The sequence below is a fragment of the Zonotrichia albicollis genome, chromosome 4, assembly GCF_047830755.1.
Source record: "Zonotrichia albicollis isolate bZonAlb1 chromosome 4, bZonAlb1.hap1, whole genome shotgun sequence".
NCBI lineage: Eukaryota > Metazoa > Chordata > Aves > Passeriformes > Passerellidae > Zonotrichia > Zonotrichia albicollis.
In genome coordinates, this window is record NC_133822.1 from 8,479,020 (window position 1) to 8,501,737 (window position 22,718).

General features: G+C 43.3%; 1 protein-coding gene across 1 annotated transcript in view; it reads left to right on the forward strand.

Moving 5' to 3' along the window:
- The window catches only part of ELAPOR2 (endosome-lysosome associated apoptosis and autophagy regulator family member 2), a 111,009-nt gene that overhangs the window by 38,243 nt on the left and 50,048 nt on the right, over positions 1–22,718 (forward strand). Inside the window, exon 2 of the mRNA XM_005489289.4 lies at positions 21,293–21,413. Within this exon, the coding sequence (XP_005489346.2) occupies positions 21,293–21,413 (121 nt within the window). The remainder of the gene's footprint in view (positions 1–21,292; positions 21,414–22,718) is intronic.

Sequence of the window (22,718 nt, forward strand, 5' to 3'; positions counted from 1 at the left end):
TTTTCATGTGTAGCCTCTTAGCTTTAAGCTTACAAATGTCCTGTATTTGTGCTGAATATAATCTGTTTAATAGACAATAATTGCCTGAGGCTACAGATCTTAACCAAGCATTAGGCAGATCTAATTCAACCGTGGTGCTTATTGGCCTGCAAAAGCCAGTCCTTTTTTTTTATTATTATTATTTTATTATTTCCCCCTTTCTGGCTACATAAATCTTCAGAGAATCCTTAGTCATGTGTTAAAGCTTGCTGGGCCTGAGGAGTTAATCCTTTCTAAGACAAGCCTTTTCTCACTCACATGTGTGGGTATTCATGAAAGCTTGGTGTAAATCCAGGAGAGTTTTCTTCAGAAACTCATGGCCTTTGCTAAGGAAAGCACATTATTCAACTAAGGAAGAGACACCAAAGCTGGGCTCCTTAATATTTTCCTCATTTATCATAATTTCTGATTATATAATAATCTCTTTAGATTAATCTCTGCCTTAACTTTGGAAAAGTAAATTGTTTAATTGCTGGAAATTTGTTTCTTTCCCTAAGACAGGGAGCACAGATTCCCCTGCCCAATCTTCCTGCAGCAGCCCCCCAGCCTGAGCTCCAAGGGTTAAGAACTATTGCGAGTTCTGTGATTTTTAATAGGATTTGAGACGCCAATAAATTTGTGTCTCCCCTTTTTATTTTCCTAAATTCTGCTCATGAAAAATAGTTTTTTAGCTGTTTGGGTTCACATTCATTTCCATGAAGTCACTCTGGTTCATCAGGACTTTAGGGGGAGCCTGTGACTGAGCATGATCATAAAAAGAGCACTTTTATTTTCCCCCCTTAGGATGAAAGTGAAATGGTTCTGTGAGCTGCAGTATTGAATAATGATTTTAAAGAAAAGACAGCTGTGCCTGCAGACTGCAGATTTTTCACCACTTACTAAAAGGTGGGACCTTATTTGGCAGAGAGCTTCCCATGGGCAAAAAAAGGCTCTAGAAAGCTGCTTTCCTGCTTCTGTGTACCATCATCTAACATGGTGCAGCATATGGTTTGGGTAGCATGTGGTTGTAGAAGAAAAAGGTAATTAGAACTTGATTATGTGCCTGTTAGCATCATCTGCACCATTTTTCCTTCTTTAAAAGCTGCCCTGTGTAAGTGCAATGGCCCTGTGCAAACAGCTGGTGGTCAGCCTAATCATTACTATTCCAAAATACTGAGAATTATTCTCTATGCAGGAGGTAAGCATGGTGTTTAATAGTCCTGTTACACTCACTTCTGCCTACAAAATGTAGGTCCAGAGTGTTTCTCTGTTTGGGATCACTTGCAGTGAGAGTTGGTGTGCAGCTCCTGGGAGCTAAGGGGCTGCAGGCACGACCAGCCCCTGATGCTTATACATTTCTTCTGGGCAGCAGAAGATGAGGATGGGAATTGTCTGTGTGTCTGCAGTGTGCTGGGTTCCACAGTTGCACAGCTGGAGTGAATGGCAGAAAGTGTAAGAGCCAGAATGAGGGATGTGGGACTCCAGGGGCTCTCCAAAATGCAGTTTATTCCAGCGAAGGGGTTACAGCAGTCCAGGGTCATGGGTGGCAGAGCTGTGCCTACAGCTGTCAGCACCAGACCCTTTGGTTTAGGTTACAATGCATTATATCCTTTTCTTTGCTGAGCATCTTAATACAGTAGAACCAATCTATACCTTAACTATTATTTATAGCCTATCATAGATACTATAATTACCATATTCATGTTACTATTCTCCAATCACTAAAAGTTAGTACATTAGAGTTTAAACTAAAAGTTGTTTTTCAGTTTTCTTGCAGTGGAAAATTCTGAGACCTTTTTTTCTACTTGCAGCTCTGCTGACTTGTTTGCCTGTGCTATCTTTCTGCTTGGTGGAAACATCTTGTTTGGGGTGGGTTTATCCTTTGCTCAAAGTCATAAAAACACCTTCTAACTAGCACACCCTTTCCCTCCTTGGTTATCCAGTAAGACTGGCTCAGCAATTCTTTTCTTCTATATCAAAACTTGCTTCCATCTCTATTCCTTCATCAGACTCTACGTTTAAAAATCTTTCTGCCAAGCACACATATCTGTGAGACTTTCTTGTCAAACTTTCATCCTTCCCAACAAGAAAGGAAAAGGCATCAGGATGAGGAAAAGGCATCAGGATGTGCATCACTGTCCTCCAGTGTGCATTTATCACTGGTCTCAGGCAATGAACAGCATTTTCTCTGTCCTCTCTGTGAGTGGGATGAGGACATCTCTCACTCTGTTTCACTAATAGAGGGTTGCTGTTGGTTGCACCTCTGCCCTGTCAGGTTGTGCCTCTTCACCAGGTACCTTGAAGTGCTTCCTGGCTTTAAATGCAAAGATAATCCTGGTATTACACCTTTCTCCTTCACTCTGCAGGGCACCCATCACCCACCTTTGCTATCCTATGGCCCTTTGGTCTCCAGGAGGAGGACCTGACCCCTGCATCCCTCAGTGATTCTGCTTCCTGACCACGGCTTTCACACCCAGCAAGCAGCCCTGTTGCTCTGCCAGCATGGGGAAAACATCTCAGAGCTTCTCCTCTGGCCTGGCTTCTGCTGCTTGCTGACAGCCCTGCCCTTCCTCATTTGCTTTTTCATCCATAAGGGCCAATTAAATCCCTAATGCCATCATTTGCCTGCCACATGACTCCCCCTTACATTTTGCTGTGTAATAACGCAGAGGCACTTGTTTCTTTGAGGCTGTCTCTGTGAATCACTGTAATGTATTTGCACAGTGAAAGGGATTTGGAATTAATGTAGCCTGGATTGTGGCTATTGATTTAGTCCCCCTTTCAGTTTGGCACTGTGTTTTTAACAAAGAAACGCCAGCCAATCAGTTCATATCGTGCTGAATCATTGTTCAGGGGTATTTTTTATTTTAATATCCTTGGATGGTGGAGTGCTGATAGTGGTGCTCCAGGGGCAGCTCAGCCCCAATGGGATCAGCCTCTCCTGGGTTTAATTTTGTCCTGATTTACTGCAGCATCATACAGTAAAAAACAAAACCAAAAAGCAAAGCAAACCCCCAAGCTCGGGCAGATGGCCTGTGCTGGTAATCCTTCATCATAATGGCTCCTGACAGAGCAGCTGTGGCTCACTGCTTCTCAGGGTTTTCCATCACAGAGAACAGTTTTCCTGGGATATGAAATTTGGCTGTAGCAGTTTGCTTCACTCAGGCATCTCTCACAGAAAGGACAACACAGACGAGGGAATAACTTTTTTGGAAAGGAAAGCAACCTCATTCCTGTTGAGACAACCTGCCAACATGTGACTTTTTGCTTATCACTTGTGTTTATGTATTTTTAAAAATATCTTTCAGCCTTTTAATTGGAAAGCTTTTGTAGAGGCTGGAGGTAAAAGCCTACAGAAGCAAAACAGCTTAAAATGGTCACAGATCTTCACAGGGGGCAATTGTGAGTTAGAGGCTCTGGCACTGCTCATTAGGGATTTGATTAAGCAGTTAATTCCTGCTCTTTATGGATTCCATGGATGTAAAGGTAATACTTCTGCAGGAAATCCCCAGGATTCTCCACTGGGGCTTTCCTGCAGAACCCCCCAGTTATTTTCTTCAGGAAAGCCCCAGAATGCCTCGCTGACTTTGCCATCCCTTGTGTCAGATTTTCCAGCACTGCTGGAGGTGTCAGGTGGGTAGAAAGGCTGTAACTGAGATTTGCTGCCTTTGCTTCTGTGCCTGTCTGTATGCGTGTTAAATGCTCAGCCAGTGGTGGAAGATTCATAATTATTTCCCTGTCTCTGTGCCTGGTGGTGCATAGTTGTATATTGATTTGCTGTAGTTGAGATGAGCAGACAATTACGATGTTTCATTACAAACCTTGAATTATGGCATTGGGCAGCCAGTTTTTTGGTGTGTGAGACAGGTTGTGAATAAATATGATAGGATGTTGAGTTTGCAGGGGTCCCCAGGATGAGGTGAGAGATGAGAATCTGACTCCATGTTCTCAGAAGGCTGATTTATTATTTTATTCTATCCTATCCTATCCTATCCTATCCTATCCTATCCTATCCTATCCTATCCTATCCTATCCTATCCTATCCTATCCTACTGTACTAAAACTACACTAAAGAAAGAGAAAGGATACAGACAGAAGGTTTAACAAGAATGATGATGAAAACCTCGTGACTGACTCCTCAGAGTCCAACACAGCTGATGGTGATTGGTCATTAAGTAAAAACAATTCACATGAAACCAATCAAACAATGACCAGTTGGTAAACAATGTCCAGACCACATTCCAAAGCAGCAAACACAGGAGAAGCAATCAGATAATTATTGTTTTAATTTTTCTCAGAGGCTTCTCAGCTTCCCAGGAGAAGAAATCCTGGCAAAGGGATTTTTCAGAAAATATGACGGTGACAATAGGACATTGCAGGGAGATAAGCACAGGGAAGGTGGTATGTTGGGAAGGGATGAAGTGGCTTTGTCAGGGCTGCTTTATCCCTGGAGTCTCCCTGAGTGCTGCAGGAGACCCTTAATTCACATTGATTGGGGTTATCTCTGCACTGGTGTTACAATTAATTAGTGCTGAGGCTGTCTCCATCTGATGTGATAAAGCTTTGGCTGGGTTCTGTGGGTTGTGCTGTGGTTATATTCTGAGTCCTGAAAAAATCTGATGTCTGCATTATTTCAAATGAGGGAAAATGTCCACTGGGTTGGTTTTGTGCCTTTTTATTTCCCTTTTTTTTTTTTTTGCCTTAGAAACATATGTTATTCTGAGTGGGATTTGCAGTCTTCCACATTGAAGGGAATGTTTTCTAATGCATTTTGACAAGCACACTTTTAGCTGGAGAGCAGACTATCTCCTGTTGCACGAGTATTTCAGAATGAAATATCCTTTGCTTTTCATCTGAGCAAACCCCACAACTCAAACCCTTCCTCCTCCTCCCCTCCTTCCTTCCACCCTTCAGGGTGAATGACTTTGACATCCTGAGTGGTTTCAGCTTAAAGACTCTCAGGTGGCAGGGACTCCTCTGGTATGACAGGTACCATCCTCTGGAGGCCCCACCTCTCTCATTGGACACCCAAAAGAGACATTTAGACTCTTTTAAATGAGGACAGCAAACTTCCAGACTCCCAGGTCAGGACAGATTTGATACTGTTGGAATAGGTAGAGTTTGTGGAGAAAAATGGAAATGTAATTATGATATAGCTGTGCTTAATTCTGATTTTAGAAGCCAATTAAAATATGTTTGGTTGTCACTTCAAAATGTAATCACGTCATGCCCATATAACATCTCTTAATTTCACCTCTTCATTTCCACTGCTCTTCCTTCAATGTTGAGCCTTGCTTAAAACTTGAGAGCTTGCAAGGTACACTGTGGTCAGTGTGGGAGGAGGCTGTGGGAACCTGTGCCAGCACTAGCCTGAGAAATGCAGAGTTCACAGTATTTGGAAATTAGCTGTTCTATATGCACATTGCCTTGCAGTGTGTTATTATTCTTTATTTCTTTTTTTTTTTTTTTTGCACCTTGACTACATTAACCTTGTGCTGGCTCTCTGGGGCTGGCTGACAGAAGATGGATGGTGCTGGTGGCCTGGCACAGCACCACAGGCTGTGCCTGCAGAGGGGAAGCCTGTTCAGCCTGTTTGCTCAGGTTGGGCAGCACCACCTGCCTAACTGGCTGGAGAACCCTGTGTCCCTGACGCTATGTGATGAGCTTTCCTTGGCAAGAAAACAGATGGATTATCAAGAAAGCTTTGCAGAATTGTAAAAGTAGGGCTAAATGTTCCTATTTTGTTGCTTTTTGAAGCTCTGCAGAAGTGCTCTCTGGAATTGCCATGGCAGGGCTGCTGTGAGATTTCCTCCCACGGCAAAAGCAGCTCCCTTCCAGCAGTGCCTCAGGCAGGATCAACACTGCAGATTTAGAAAGCTCTTAGCAAAGAGTTTGATCCAGTCTTTTGACCCTCAGGAGACCTGCGTTTGATCTTCTTGTGTGCCGCTCGCCACAGCACTTGGGACATGATTCCAAGCTGGTGAAGAGCCCAGCTGCTGTTGTAACAGGTGCCTGGATAGGAGCAAAGCTCTTTTGTACCTTTTACAAATAAGGACCTAAATGTCCTGGCTTTTAGCTCCTGGGCAGAATTACATTTGGGATAAGAACACTTGTTTTCACTGGAAGTGTTTAAGGCCAGATGGGATGGGGCTTTGAGCAACATGGTCTAGTGTGTGGCATCCCTGCCCATGGCAGGGAGGTTGGAAGTAGGTGATTTTTAAGGTAATTTCCAATCCAGTTTTGTGGTTCTTTGTTGGAAAGATGCTTTCAGGATAAAATTACCAGAGCACCCAAGCTGTTCTTCAATGTTCTGTGTCATAAGGAAGCAGATGTAAGTTAAACACTGAATTATCAGATTTTTTACAGACTCTGATTTCATATCTTAGATCTAGAGCTGAGAAGAGCACTACAGAGCAGGTGTGGACATCAGGGCTGTTCTCACCCATTTTGCTGGGGGTCAACACTACCTCAGAATTTCAGATTTTCCAGTTAGGGTAGGAATATGAACCCCTGCAGACAGGTCTGGCTTTGGACATGACTTTGCAGCAAGCTTAGTGAAGCTGGTTCAGAGCTCGTGTGCTGAGCTTGCAGCGTGCTGGGAAAACTTTTGCTTAATGGAGACTGACCTGAGTAGGGAATAGTCTTCCCTCATACACTGGCCTCAGGTGATGCTCCAGCTTTGGGGAGAGGCATAGGTTTGTTCTATTCTTACAATTTCAAAATTGCTTTGAATTTTGCCTTTGGTGCTTTTGCTTGGTTCTTGTAGATTTTGATGTTAGGGCATGCATGGCAGGGATGTGGAGCCCGACTGTGTATCTGTCTTGGAGCAGTGCAGCAAGCCTGAGCCTTCTGTTCTGTAAATCCCTGATTATTTACTTCCTTATGCAGTGAAGCTACTGATAAACTCAGAGGGAGTCACATGCAAATCCTGCAGCCCCAGGAGCAAACATGACACCTCTTTCAGCTCTGTGTGCACTCGAGCCCGGGCAGCCCTTGCTGTTCTCTGTCGTGGCAGTCAGCACGGTCTTGTTTCTATTTTCAGCCTAAATTGATTGAACTTCTGTTTGCTGGGTTTTGGCTCCATTTCTCCACGCTACCTGAAAAGGAACTGAGGGAGCAAACAGCTTTCCTGAGCTATTGTTACTGCCTGGGGCAGCTCCAAGCCCCATGCTGGGGGCTGGCCAAGGGAACTGGGACAGGAGGGGAGTCTGGCATCTGCTCCTTGCTGCACGGATCAGGCTGAGCTGGCTTGGCAAGGATGCAGGGAAAATTCTCACTGGAATCTCTGATGTCACGAGAGAGGGAAGAGGGTTGTCATTGCCCCAGGAAAAGCGTTGTAAATCGTGTTTCCTGCTCCGCTTGCTGAAGGGTATTTCCATCCAAATCTTTTGTGACCTTTTCCCATGGGAGGTATGGATAGAAATAGGAAATAGAAATAATGAAAGGGGAGAAAGGGATTATGTGGAGCTTGTGGGGAAATATTACTGCAGCTATTTTAGCTGGAGCTTTAGGTCACAATCCTTAAAGGAAAGGGAGGAGCCTTTGGTTGTTCCTGGTTTTTCATGTGGGTTTGAATGCCTTCGTGCTTTGTCCCAAGTTATATGTTGTTCCTCCTCTATTCCTGGGGCATCTGTATCCGCTCTGCAAATACCTGCTCTTGTCTCAGGCCAGGTTAGGGTGGTCAGCTGGCAACTGTGCTTTTTCTGAGCTGTGATTTTTATCTTACCAGAGCCACAGGTTTGTCTCCAGCAGCTGAGGTGAAGCACTGAAGCACTCATGGTGCTATGAATGGGCAATTGCATTGCCTCTATGATGTGTTTCCTCTCAGGATCCATGGGGATCTTTTCTATGCAGTTCTAGATGCTTGTTTCCTTGTTCCTGACAATCTCTTGTGGCTGGTCTGAACCTGCGTAGAGGTTAATTGGAGTGAAGCCTGTGTATTTGCAATTTGTTGGGGTGCTGCAGAAACAGAGGCTGCAGGAGAGATCACGAGGCTGGAGTAGCTCTGGGAGAGGAGAATAGATTTGTAATCAACAGAAAGGAACAGATGGCTTTGGTTGTAATGCCTATATTTATATTTGATGTTAATATTCCTCCCAGAGCACCAGCACTTCAGTGATATGTAACACAACTTAAAAGCATCTGGGGAGGGAGGGGATAAAATAAATAGGCTTTTGAATCCCATGAGGAAATACAGCCGTGGATTTAGCCACAAGATTTCAGTGGGTGTTAGCAAGCAGAGAAGGCAGAAGTTTGCTGCTATCTTCCTTCACAGCACTGTGGGCATTTCCTTGATGTGCCCATGCCACAGACCCCAGGAGCTATGGTGGGACCCTGGAAGGGAGCAGCATTTGTGCCCAGGGCTCCACCTGCAGCAAGGTGTTGTGCTATGACAGGAGCTCTTTCTCAGAGCAGTTTTTGATTCAAATGTGGGGGAATACCTCAAGACCTTGCTCTGTCTATCCATGTTCTGGTGAGGTCAATCCCATCCTTAGAGCATCTTCTCCTGTTTGTCCATGCTGGGATTTATTGGTCTATTTGCTATGGTGAACTGATTCATTCTGTGAATGCAATTAGTCACCACCAGCACACAGGTGGAAGATGAAAGTTAATTCTGCAGCACCTAATTAGCTCTCATTGCTGGAAGGGCTCGAGAGCAGAGCCAAGATGTTTTGGTTGTGGCTGCACCATCAGGGGCTCTCATGGAGCAATGATCAGGTACCCCAAACTTCCCCCAAGACCTGTGTGTTACTTTGACAACCTTTTGTCATTCTGTTAAAAGATAAACAAGAAGCTGGAGTCTCCGTGGGTGTAAATCAGTGTGGCTCTGCAGGCAGCAGAGCTGTACCAAATTTTATCAGCCAAGGGGAGATGGAGCTCATGGGTTAAATGATGACAGAATTATCCTTGTGTGAGTTGCTGTGTGTGTATAGAGAAATGCACAAGCAGGTGTGTACGTGCCCACACACTCATTAAAGGTGACTGGTTTTTTTATTTGCTTGTATTTAGTGCACCTTGGAGGTTTACCTAGACAAGAGTCATAAATGAAATGTCATCAGATTGTTAACACATCCCCAACTTGTTAACAAATAATCCCATGATTTACAGCTAAAAAAGCCAGTTGGAAGACATGCTGAGTAACATTCCTCCAGGTCCCCTGGCATGTGCATGTATTAGAAATCCATGTGATACAAAGCACAGGACAAAAATGATTGATAGCAGGTTACAGTGCTCTTCATTACAATGAATTAATTGATCACGTCTAGCAGATTTTCCTCCCAGCGGAATCGCTGGATATTGGACATGTCTCTCTCATTTCTCTTCTATCCTCTCTGTTGGAAACAAGCCAGACAGTTTTATACCATCATTTAAATTTATTTGTGACCTGAGAAAGTTGTGTTGCCCTTGAGACAGCTAACTTTTTAACTTTCAGCTAAAAAAGTTTGGTGGTATTTTAGGAGACACAGGTATGGATATTATAAAAAGTTTTCTGATGAGGTAGAACTCCTCAATCCATTCCTGGCAGCAGGTCCCACCTGAGTTCAAGTGGTTTTCCTGATGCTTGAACTGCTCTTATTTGACTGGCATCCTATTCTAAACCAAACATACTCCAAAGACTTTAGTCAGCACTGTTTTCCATAGTCCTGAGCAGTGGAAGCCAAAATCCAGTGCTTGCAGGGAGTATCCCTTCAGCCTTGGAATGGGACTTCTTGTGATAGATGATGACAGGGATGTGATGGTAGGAAACTGGAGTGGGAAACTTCTGCTGCTTTCTGCACCATGCTATTTCACTTCTTATTCCCTCTTTCTGGTAGATGCTTTTGGTGGCTGCTGTATGTGGAATGACCTGCCAGAGACAGAGAACATGTTATTAACCTGCTGTTTTTACAAGCTTTCTCCTGGCAGAAGTATCCTCTTTATTGCACTTGTGACTGGCCTATTACAGACTCTTAAATGTAAAGAAAATTAGTGCTCCAAGCTTTCCATTTCCCAGAAGCCATGCAGACAGTGGGCAAAATACTGTGGAATTGCATTAGTAAATTCAAATCTGGTTTGTGGTTTTGCCCTTTGCCTGTGGATAAGACATTTATTATCTGTTTAAGGACTCAGCTTTTGGATTCCACTCCTGACCTGTCTCAGTATTTGGCATTAGGTAAGACAATATAAAGTGGTCTGGTTCCCAGAATAATTTGCTGAGAAATGTATCATCTCCAGGTGTGCCAAATGAGATTATACTTGAAAGGCAGGTGAGTGAACATTTCTCTGAAACTCCTCAAGCGAGCCAGCAGCTGGTGAAGAAGTAGGATTTACACCTCTGGCTCATGATAACCTTGCTGTAAAGGAGACCCAGCCCTGTTTGCCCGAGGATTTGATGTCTCCTGCCATTTTTACAAGGTGCCATTTGCTACATCCATCTCATGCTTTATCTGAGATGTGTTACACCCTCACTCCCCCATCTCCAAATCACCCAAGTCAGATATAGGGGGACAATGGAGCAGGGTGGGAGGTTTAACTCATTCTTTCTCCTTTAGGAAGAGAATATTTTAGGCCTTAAGATACAATGCAAATGTGCATAATCATGTCTGAATTTCTTCTTGATGGCTTTCCTGCAAGTTGCTTTCTGTAAAGCAGGGATAGGAGGTTTTGAAACAGGAATCAGCATTTCACCAAAGATGCAGTTAAAGCACAAAGCTTATTCTCTTAACTCTCAATTTTCTGTGGTCTGACAGCATTAAAAAGTCTCTCTTTGATGAAGATTTGTCAGGCTTTGTTGCTAAGAACCAGAATATGCATTTGGAAATTCTATTGAGTGGCTTTGGAGATGTGTATCCCTAGAGACTGTGTTAATTTCCATATTCATTAAAATGTTCTGTGGTGCCTGAGAGACCCAAACCCTTGAATAATAAAGCTGTGGAAGCTGGGAAAGAAGACATCAGGATCAAGGAGTAGTTTCATCACCAATTTAATCCAGTCTAAGTCTGCGGGACCAATAGGTCAGTCCTGTTCCTGACTGAAAATGCTTTTCTTCCTCTGTCCACTTTCTGCCTTGGCCATCCATTGCCACTCCTGCCTGTGTCCGCAGCAGTGCTGACACAGTCTGCAGGGAGCTCTTCTGCTGAAAACTAGGAGAAAAAATGACTTTATGATGGATCAGCTTCTTTTTAGATGTAGTGCTGACACAAAGGAAAAGAAAAATGTGGTTTGGGGCAGGCAAACTGCTCAATACTTCTTATTAGCTTATTAAGCCATCACTGGATATGCCTCTGCAAATGCAGTTTGTCTGGCTGAAAATAACCTTTTTGAGGGCCTTTTTGTGCCATCCTGTAGAATTCTCTGTTTGGTATCTCCTTCCCTGAAATTCAATGGGATTATTTTAAAAGAGAGGAAGGGTTTTGCCTTCTCTAGAGCTTCACTTGCAAGGATGACAGTGACCATTACCTGGTCATTATTAAAACAACATCAGGGTAATGAGTACATGAGCTGGTTAACTGTGGCTCATCCTGTTGTCCTTTGAAGTGAATGGATATCTTTTATTGACTTAACTGGGCAACAGATAAGGCCCTGGATGAAAGAGACAGTGTTTTACTAGAGGTTACTTGTTTCTGCAGATTAAAAAAACAAATAATCCCAGACACTTTCAAAGATGGCTGGGGTTGGGCTGCACATATTTTTTGGTGAAGTTTTATTTAAAAGAAAAATGAATTTCTCATAGTCAAAGGGCTGCTGGCTGACCTGACCTTTTCAGACTGAAGATGGTCCCTGAAAAGAAAAATAAGGTAATGATAATAAGAACTCTCCTAGCCATTACTAGACTGCTGCTGAAAGGGATTTGGCAAAGGCTGCAGAAGTGTCAGAGTGAGGAAGCACCATCTCTGCTGGAAGATGACAGTCTCTGACCTGGCTGCTGCCCTGTGAGGCTGCAGAAATCTCCACTGATTCCAGCCAGAGGGAGGGTCCCTGACAGCCAAGAGAACTGCTCAGAGCACAGCCCTGCAGTTTCTTGAAGTTGATGTTGTTACATGGGAATGCACTGTCCTTAAGAAACTATGTTCAACTAATCATGTACTTGTCACAGACATCTTTTATGAAAAATCCTTTCCTTAGGATTTTTCCTCCTGAGAAGCTGGGAGGCCTCAGGAACAAAATGTAAACAATGATTATCTGCTGCTGTGGAATGCAACAGGTGCATCTGGGATTGGTCTTATAGAGTTGTTTCTAATTAATGGCCAATCACAGTCAGCTGGCTCAGACTCTCTGTCTAAGCCACAAGCCTTTTTTATTGATTTCTTCTTTTTCTATTCTTAGCTAGCCTTCTGATGAAATCCTTTCTTCTATTCTTTTACTGTAGTTTTAATATAATATATATAATAAAATAATAAATCAGCTTTCTCAAACATGGAGTCAGATCCTCATCTCTTCCCTCATCCTAAGATCCCTGTGAACACTGTTACAATGTACTAAATATATAGAATTGTATAGCATAGTAAATGTGATTTCTTTGAGGGATGCAGCCAGCCTTTGGGGCCAGCCATGCTCTCTGAATCTCTTTATATGCTGAAATGGTATCTTTGGGGCTGCACTTTTTGACAAATAAACTCTCCACCCCTAGATATTTCTTTCAGCTCTTCTGTTCAGCTTCCTGGCTGATGATATCTGCTTCATTAGCTGCCTGATGAATGCTCTGAGTGCATTAGCATTGTTTTATTGAGCCAATAACTGTGAGCTTCACCCTGCAGAGCTGGGCAATATCTGTCACTGGGAGGTTGCTAAAAGGTTAGGCAAACTTCTGTCAGGAATGGTTTAGGTGTGGGGGGCAAGAACATGGACTAAATAGTTTCTGAAATGCCCTTCTAACTCTGCAATCTCTTAATTTAAAACCCTGCTGCAGTAATAGCACATGATTTCTATGACAAGCATCTCTGGGAGGTTCAGGTGAGCGGTGGACTGGGAGCTGTTCAGAGGCTGCACCAGCACATTCAGAATGTCCATGGCAGCCCAATGAATGCCCTTGGCAGCCCAGCAGGTGCCAGCTGGGTGCAGCAGGAGAGAACAGCAAGGACTTGTCCCACCTAACTCAGGTACTTGTGTGGAAAGGAGTCTGTACAAACTCCAGCTGTGGAGGGAGAAATGGGTGCAGTTCCTGTGTCCTACTCTGAACATCTGGGATGCGCTGGAACCACCTCCTGGTTATCTCTATCCCATGCTGCAGCAGGTTCACCAAGAGCAAAGGAAGTCCTTTGGCCTGGTTAGTGTGAGAGCTGAATGTCTTTTTTATTTCCAGTGGGACACTGTTGTGTGTATAGTGCAAGAATTCTATTGTCAGTACATTGCAAGGGTTCCATGTTGCCAGAGTTTTGTGCCTTCTTGATGTTTCTTGTAGGCATCTCCTCCAGGCACTGACTCTTCCTTATCCTCACAGCAGCCAACCGACTCTAGTTCCCACCAATCCACTCTTTTATAACACTCTTCTTATTGCCTACAGCTGTGGCCAGTTAAAATCAGGCCTGCTGCTGAGCCTTAATAATTAACCCAGCTGCAACTCTTTAGGGGGTAAGATTACTTTCTATACCACCTTTATTTACCTATATTCTGTCCCCCTATAGGGCACTATATTCATTCATCCAAACACTTCTTTATCAGTTGTTGTTTGTAAACATTGCTAAGGGCTGTCCCTGTCTTCCTCCTGCTGACAGAGCTGCTCATGGCTCTCTGAACTTCACCCATCATTCTGCAGACATCTGGCCACTGTAGGTCACTGCTCACTGGCCTAGGACAACTGGACATTTGTTTTAACACATTTGGGTTGGAATTCTGGTTTACATTCAAATAGGTTATATAAAAACTTAGTAAAATGTCATTTATTCTGATTCCTAGCAAATATTGATGATATATTTTTGCTGAATTCTGGCTTTCATTCAGTAAACCTCTTCAGTTCATCTTTAATTTGCAGATGGCTTTGGCAGTGTTCCAACCTCAGCTTCTGGTGATTGAAACCTGGTGCATGAATTAGATTCAAGATGCAAATAGACTGATTTTTAGAAAGTCTGAATATATGCAGCTGCCTTGTGAAGTTCTAAGTAATGCAATTAGGTCTGAGATTCTTACTGCCAAAACAGCCTCAAATGAATTAGGGGTCCAGAAAAGAGAAATGTGATGGAATACGCGTAAATGTCTTTAGGAATTTGGGGATTTAAGAATAAATGAAAACCTGGCTCAAATTTTCAGCCGAAAATCACTGATATAAGTAATTTCAAAGGAGATTAAAGGGGAATGTGCTCATGTTGGGGAGGTGTAGAGCTGGGCATTAGGTCTGGAGGAGTGATGTGACAGCCCTACTGACTCAGGGGTCTGTTGCTTCCTCATGGGCTGGGCTGATAGGAGCACAGAGGGGCAGCAGGGATATTTGGGATAGAATTACAATTAATGAGTGTAGTAAAAGAGGAGGAAGGGCTAGAAACTCAAAACTAACAAGAAATGGGAACTTGCTTCTCCTTTTCAAGGCCTGAGTTGGAAGTGACCGATAAGCAGCCCTTGAAAGCTCTGGAGATGTCTCAGAGTGTTGAAAGCATCATCCCTGAGTGTGCTAATGCTATGGATGCCAGACTTGGGAAACAGCCATGCAGGGAGAATGCCATTTCTCTGCATCTGCTGTCTTTTGGGGTGACATTTCCTGGTGTAGCAGGGAAGTGAAAATGTTGACTCATTTTCATTGAGATTTGTCTGGGGGGAATCACAGCAGTGCTCAGTGAGGTTGGATTCCCTTCTTATCTCTGCCTTCTTTCCTTAAAAGAGGAAAGCCATTCTTTCCTTAAAAGAGGATTTTATTTGTGAGGAGGGTTGGGTTTTTTTTAATAAATACCCAACTAATCCCTATTGTATATGTAAATATAGACAGCACAGAGGTCTGCAAAGATTATGGATGCCCCTTTTGGCAAGCAGTATCTTTTAATAGCATTGTGTGCAGTTAATCGGGTTAAGCAAAATTATCAGTGGAACAAGAAGTCCACGTTCAGCGAAGGAGTAACAACCTCTGGAGAGGTTTTGGTTAGTAATATTGGCCAGGTAGCATAGAAAAGTCTTTTTCTTTTTCTTTTTCTTTTTCTTTTTCTTTTTCTTTTTCTTTTTCTTTTTCTTTTTCTTTTTCTTTTTCTTTTTCTTTTTCTTCTCTCCTTTTTTTTGTTAGTTTGTTTTGTTTTTTGTTTTTTATTTGACTCAGGGATGTCTGTGGTTGGAAAACAACAGGAGTAGAGCAAGCTGTTAAATTGCAGGAGCCTTTTGCTGTCGTGTTCCGTAGCAGATATGGCAAATGCTCTTTGCTCCTGGGCTTCATTCAGTGTTTTCTGCCCATTCTGAGGGTTCAGTGCATTGGGAACTGGTTTTAAGGGCTTATACCCTCTCTGCTCATCATTTCTAATTAAGCGGAAGGAGTGCAAGGCATCTCCCATCTATGTGAAAGACAGGAATGAAGAAATTGGTACAGAAAAATAGGAAGGGCACTGAAGAAGTGTTGCTCTTGGTCATGGAGAAAGCTCATTGCTGTGGGGGTTGTCTGGAAGGAAGATTTCCAGTCAGTGGAGAAGAAAACAATACTTGTAGAGTTTCAGAAATGCCCTGAAATAGGCTTTTACTTTAAGACAGAGGATCTGTGCCCTGGAAATGCCTGTGTCAGTCAACTCTTGTGGAGGACTGTGAGATGTCTAGCTCAGATGTAGAGGTCTGGAAACATCTAACATTACAAGCACAGAGCCTGGGGAGCTGGGCACGGCAGGACACTTGGTACCACTTGAAGTGAAGCCAAAAATTGTGTGAGATGGGGGCAGTGGGGCTGCAGGGACACAGGGTGGCACACACCTTGCTCCTGGTGGGCTGGAGCTGGGGAAGGGCTGCAGGGCAGGAGGTGTGGGTGCCCCAGGGAGCCAGGAGATCTCTGCTGGAGCTCTCCCAGGATGCGTGCAGGGATGCCAGGCCCACACCATCGACCCCATATTGATGGGCTTGGAGCAGAGGGTGCTGGAAACATTCTGTCCTGTTTTCCTCCCCCTGGCAGGGCTGTGACCAGGGCACCACCTCTTTGACGTCATGTGCATGCACAAGGGCTTCTTTTTGTGCAGGGTGTCCTTCAAAGAGAGCATGTGTAGGTCAGAGAGTTTCTCATTACAGCTTTGCATGGTGCTGCTGATGTGATTTCACTAATTCTCCAAGAACAATAAAGAAAAATTCAGCACACAGGGTAAAGCAAATGCACATGCCTATTTTTGGTAGCATTTTTCAGGTTACTATTAACCTTTCATTTGAAATTTAATGCTGAGGACTACACATTGATCCTGAGCGGTTTTTTGGAACTGCATCAATTTTCCATTTAGAAAATTGCATTTTTTCCAAGTTTAACCCTATGTGGGATGTTGTTAGTTTTTCCTGAGATACACTTTCCAATGGAAACTTCCTCTTTGGGTCTGAAATTCAAGCAGGTTTTGCCAAATGCTAGGAATTATGATCAATAAAACAGGAAATGCTATATCTGGAGGAGGGACATATTTAGAAGATGAAGGCCAAGTGCAGAAAAGTAATAAAACAGAGTCAGAATTACAGTTAAAATTAAAACAGGCCTGTGGCCAAATGTAAAGATACTGTATGAGTGAATGATAGTGGGAAAAAATATTGAAAGCAAAGCCAGCGTAGTAGCTGGCAACAGATAACATCTGGCAATGGATTTGCCATGAAATTCACTTCAGAGAACTGGTGGGTGAAGACAGTTTTCTGTCATGGGGTTGGAAGAAGACAATGTTTAATGTTCCATTTAATACAAGCCATTCTATGATTCCATGAGGAAATTCCAACATAATGGCAACAATTGCCTCAATTTCTGTGAGGAAATCCCAACACAATTTTTTCCATGAGGAACAAAGGTGTTGTAAGTGTCCCATGGTGCTGTGGTGGCTCCATGGTCAGCCTTCTATATTTGGGAGCTCAAATTCCTGAGTCAGATTAGAGGCTCTGAGCCCTGTAAGCAGCATTAAAGGGCAATTCCCAGTAGACATTCCTGCAAACACTGTGTGTGATGGAAGCTGTGGGTGCTGCAGCTCACAGGGATGGACCTGAGCTGTGCTGGGGGCTGAGGACATCACCATGGCTGCTGAAGTTGGAGCTGCTGGATCATGCAGCTGAACCAGGGGCTCCTGCAGTCACATTCACCAGCACGAGGAGCCAGGCTGGTGAATTTAAAGCTGAAGTTGTAAGCTGCTGCCCTGCCTGTGAGGCAGCACAAATGTATTCTGGTTATTGAATATGGATACAGCTGGGCCTCAGTGTTTGCTTCATAGAATCATTGAATCACAGAATCACAATGGTTTGTGTTGGTAAGGGACCTTAAACATCTCATGCCAAACCCTGTGCCATGGGCAGGGATGTAAGGGGATACAGTATGGGTAAATGAAGGTGGTATAGAATGTAATCTTATCCCCTAAAGAGTTGCAGCTGGAGCAATTACTAAAGATTAGGAGCAGGCCTGATGTTAACAGGCCACACCTGTAGCAAATAAGAAGAGTGTTATAAAAGAGTGGGTTGGTGGGAACTGGAGTCAATTGACTGCTGCAAGGACCAGGAACAGTCAGTGCTTGCAGGAGCTGCCTATGATAAATATCAAGGAGTCATGAAAGGTGATATGGAATCCTTATGCTATAATGATAACTTTTAACGTATAAGACAACACAGGGGCATCTTCCACCATCCTGGGTTGCTCAATGCCCCATCCAGCCTGGCCTCAAACACTTTCATGAATGAGGTATCTATGGTTTCCCTGGGCAATTTTTTTTTGCAGGTTCTTTGCAGGAAGGTTGGAACTAGATGATCTTTAATGTTCCAACCTAGACCATTCTGTGGTTCTCTGGTTTTGAGAGAGTAGCATTGGTAGCTGACAGAGATTTTTGGAGCTATGCATGTGTGCACAACCAAAGGCAAACGTTAATTTGAAGAGTCCTGACTACAGTCATTTATCAGATAAAGGCCATGTCCATAGAGGTGTTTTCAGACACCAACCTGAGTTGAAAGTTAGATAGAAAACAAACAAACAAAAACCCCCAGCCACTCATCCACATGGGAACTGAGCATAGTACAGGGAAAAGTCTTGAAAAGAAACCACACAGAACTCTTGTTCTGCTACACAAACCTTTTGAGTCCTGTGGCTCCTCTGTGGACACAGCTACACCCAGGGATGGGATGATGAGAGGGAATAATGTGTTGGGTCCGTCTCTCCAGGAACCTCACCTGACTGGTTAAAGCTGGAGAGCTTTCCATGGAGGGGTGAAAACTTATCTGCCTGAACATGGAAGGAGAGCAGATACCTTTTATTCTTAATAATTTTTGTTAGTGTCCTGAATTTTGAATCTCTGTTGGTAGTTGACAGTTACAGAGCTGTTAGAGGGGATGTTTCTGCACTACTTGATGTGCCCCTCACAGCTGCCCCACTTTTGGGACTGCTTTGGCTGCAGAGGGATTGCATTGCTGGCTCAGTGTCACTGAAATATGCTTTGAGAAGGTGGCTATGAGAGCAACCTGCATTGTTGACTTCAAACTGCTTGCTGTAATTTTTTAAAAATCTGATATTAAATAGAAAATGGATCTGAAAGTAAGTCAGAGCACTTCAATATCCTTTTCTTTGCTTCACTCCAGTCTTGCATATTTAATTTAATAGACACATTTTTTTTCTTCAATCATATGAACTAGGAGATGAATCTATTACATTTGTGTATTCTGCTTGCCTTGTGGCAGATTTTATACTGAGATGATTCAGGAATATTTTTTCAATGTATTCCTGAAAGATTGCATAATGAGATGAAGGGGGAAAATACATATTATAATTGAGTATAGTTGTAGAGTTGGCACTGTGTTTTATCATATTTCCTGTGTTGGTATGGGTTTGGTTTTTTTGAGACAAATAGTTTTCCTTTCCACTGTGCTGCAAGTTAAGATTCTAAACCATTGGTTAAGCTACAAAGATAATTATTCAGCCATGAAAATATTAATTCCAGAGGAATCAGATTATTATTTGCACCTGGATGCAAAATAGCAAAGGCTTTAATGATGTTTAGGTAGAACTTTATTAACATCTGAATATCTCTGGAGAGCTATGGTAACAGTAGGAGAAGTATTAAACTCAGAATTGTTTGTTTTCCTGCAAGTAAATGAGGAGAATTGCAACCGTTCTCCATGTGAGCCAGCTGAATATTTGCAGGAATTAACCAATTTATATCAGAGCCAGCATGGATCCACTCTTATCTGTCTTCTCCCCTTTCTTCTGCTCTATCATGTACAATGTTAGTTGCAAGGAAAGGAACAGGAGAAGATTGCCCCCAAAATATCCTTGTGTTCCAGTGTGAGGTACATAAATGTTTTCTGTAGCAGTGTTGACTGCTTGCAAGCATCATTTGAGAGTGTGTTATTTCTTCTGCTGCACAACCCCTTTTGGTGTACCCTGGAGAACATAGGTATAACTATTTTTTGTGATGTATGTTATTTCTTCTTAAATCTTGTGATAAATGGTTTAAGTCCAGCAACATTGCAAGTCTTCTCCATGTGAGTCAACTGAATATTTGCAGGAATTAACCAATCTACATCAGAGCCAGCATGGATCCACTCTTATCCACCGGCTCCCCCTTCTTCTGCTCCATCACAACGTCAGTTGCAAGGAAAGGAACAGGAGAAGATTGCCCCCAAAATAATCCCTGTGTGCACAGAGCTGCTCCTCCTAGGGCAGCAGAATTAGGGCCTGATGTCTGCAGTCATGGCAGGAAGGCAGATTTCTGCTGCCCCTTGTGTGGGATTGCTGCAGTCAGAGTGAGCTGCAGCAGCTGGAGAGCTCTGGTTGAAGAGCTCTGTGTCTGCAACCCAAAGCTCTTGTGCCTGGGGCTGCAGACACAGCCACTGCCTCCCCTCCTTGGCTCATGGCCAGTCCTGCCTGGAAAAGACAGATAAACTGAAAGGAGCCCACCAGACTTTATGGATCACCACGCCAGGCTGCCCCAAAGCTTCTCAAACATGGAGCCTGTGGCTAAGTTTTCTCATTACCATTCTTTTAGGTGGTGCTTTCATGGGCCAGGAAGGGATGTGCAGTGTTGGAGGTGGGGTTCCCCTGAGGAAATGGAGAAGACTCCATCCAAATTAAGTGGCTAGTTTTCCTCTGTAGCCAGTGGGGAGAAAGAAGTGTTTCTAGGAGGTGTTATCTCCTTGTCCCCTCTGTAACAGGTGTCTACAAATAGGCATGTGAACCCAAATTTGGTACATCTTCCAAATTTGCCCTGGACCAGAACCAATATTTTACCTTGATTAACTGCAGAGGGAGCTGGAGGTGGCTTTACCCATATGAAACCATCTTATGAAGCTTGCATGTTATTTGAACATGGGTCTGTTCCTTCTGAAGAAGGTTATTCACCATTTCTGCCAACTCCACCCAAACTGGTTGAGAAATGAGATGTTCCTGAGGTTTATTTTAATCACAAATTTCTGGGCTATGAATTTGAAAACAGAGCTATAAACACAAAAAAAAAAAGTAATTAAATGCGAGTCCAGATTATATGTGGGATCTGAATCAATACTATTAATAAGACAAATAGCTAATATTCTTTCCTAGCTAACTAGGAAGTTTCTTACTCTATTTCACTGAGTCTGCCCAGGGCTTATCTCAGCCCCAGAGACCAGGGGACTGATCTCTCCTCATGCCACAATTTTGCCTTGAGGTGCTCCTCAGAGCTGACCCTGGATGACATTTTCAGGTATCCCCATACTGAGGTTTATCTGCCCTAATTTGCCTGGGATTCCTCTGAAACTGACAAAGAGGGAAAGGCTCTTGCAGGAGGAATCATTCCCCTATCTGGAATCCCAGCCTATCATGGGATGACTTGTGCTCAAGTGTGGCTTGCTCCATTGATCAAAGAGGAAACCTCCTTGGCTGCTGTAGATCAGATACTGTGATGGACAGGAATTTTCCATCAATCCTGCTCTAAGAGACTGGGAAAAAAAAATTCCAGTGGAATCTGCCTCCTGTCTATCAAGTGCTTTTGCAAATCCCTCTTCTGCCCCAGCATTTGTGCTGCACAGCATCTGGTGAGAGCTTGCTCTGTGATGAGACACGGCAATCATCAGAGCTGCACAGTGTGTTCCACACCAGCCACTTCCTCTCTGGTTTAATTACAACTGAGTTTGCTAATCCCAGCCTTGATTAATGAGCTTAATATGCAAATGTTATGATGAAACTGAACCTCTTTGTGATTGCTTGCAGACAGATTACCACTTCGAGTACACGGAGTGCGACAGCAGTGGCTCCAGGTGGAGGGTGGCTGTCCCCAACCCGGCCGTGGAGTGCTCTGGACTGCCTGACCCCGTGAGAGGGAAGGAATGCAGTATGTTGTGACTTTTCATTTTACAGACTGTTACTGCTTTTTTGTGCTGTTTACATTTGTAAGGTTGTCACTGATGTCCCCAGTTTCCCTGAGTTGTCCTTCCCCTCCAAGCCAGCTTTCTGCCTGCTGGAGATGTGGAGCAGGGATTGTCTGTGCAGTGTATCCATGAAAGGCACTGTCTGCTGCAGGTACCCTTGTATGCTGATTCACAAACACATCTCTGACAGCATCCTCCAAAGAGCTGTGGTTGCTTGTCTTGAGCTCCCCTACTCTCCAGTCATTTACAGCTGTATTGGCCAAAATGGTGACCACCAGTGGTCAAACTATATTTGCATAGTGTCCACATTTGCGTTATTTCCATTATTTAGCTAATTTATAAACAGAATTTCATTATTTAGCTAATTTATGACCTGAATTCTTTACAAAGAATGGTAAATGTCTTATTTGCCTCAGTTATTTTTATGATAAATCTCCTGCATTTTATTTATTTATGTGTTTATTTTTTAACAATTTGGAGTGTTTTCATATCACTTGGTTCTGCTTTTTTTTTTAATGTTGAAACACTTTTTTGCATCTGGGGGATATAAACAAACTGCTGCTCTGCAAACACAATCCTCACTGTTTCATTGCTCCCCAGTCTGAATGCTCTTTCCTATCACACTTCCTTGCTCCAGCAATTCTCTCCACAAAAGATCCTAGCAGTAATTTATACCTGAGGGTATAAATTATTGTATCTGACAAACAGGATGAACAATGGCTATGTCTTTTCAGTTCTATTGCAGCAGATGTCAGATTTACTCACTTCTGACTCTGCTCCTCTAAAGGTTTATTTTCATTTCTCTGTGTTCCAGTGTGAGGTGCATAAATGTTTTCTGTAGCAGTGTTGATCACTGGAAGGTTTCTGACTGCTTCCAAGCATCATTTGAGAATGTGTCATTCCTGGTATTTGGATTTAGTTTCCAAGGTTTTAAATGTGGAATCTCTGTATATCCTTCGGATGGGCTTTTTCAATTACAGAAATCTAGACCTGAGAAGCACCTCAGGTGATCCCATAGCTCACCCTCCAGCCCAAATAGCTGTAGTAGCAATGACTGTCATTCATGGCTGATATTTGGCTGGGCTGTTTTCAGGCACCTCTTGTGATGAAGAGCCCAGAAGCTCTCCAGATATTTGCTCATATATTTAGTTCTTTTCATTTTCCCTCCTGTTAAAGATTTTTCTGCTGTTGAGTCTCCCTTGTTACACTTCAAGCCTATCACTTTTTGCTGCCTGCACTATAAAGGAGCTGATAGTTTTATTTCTTCT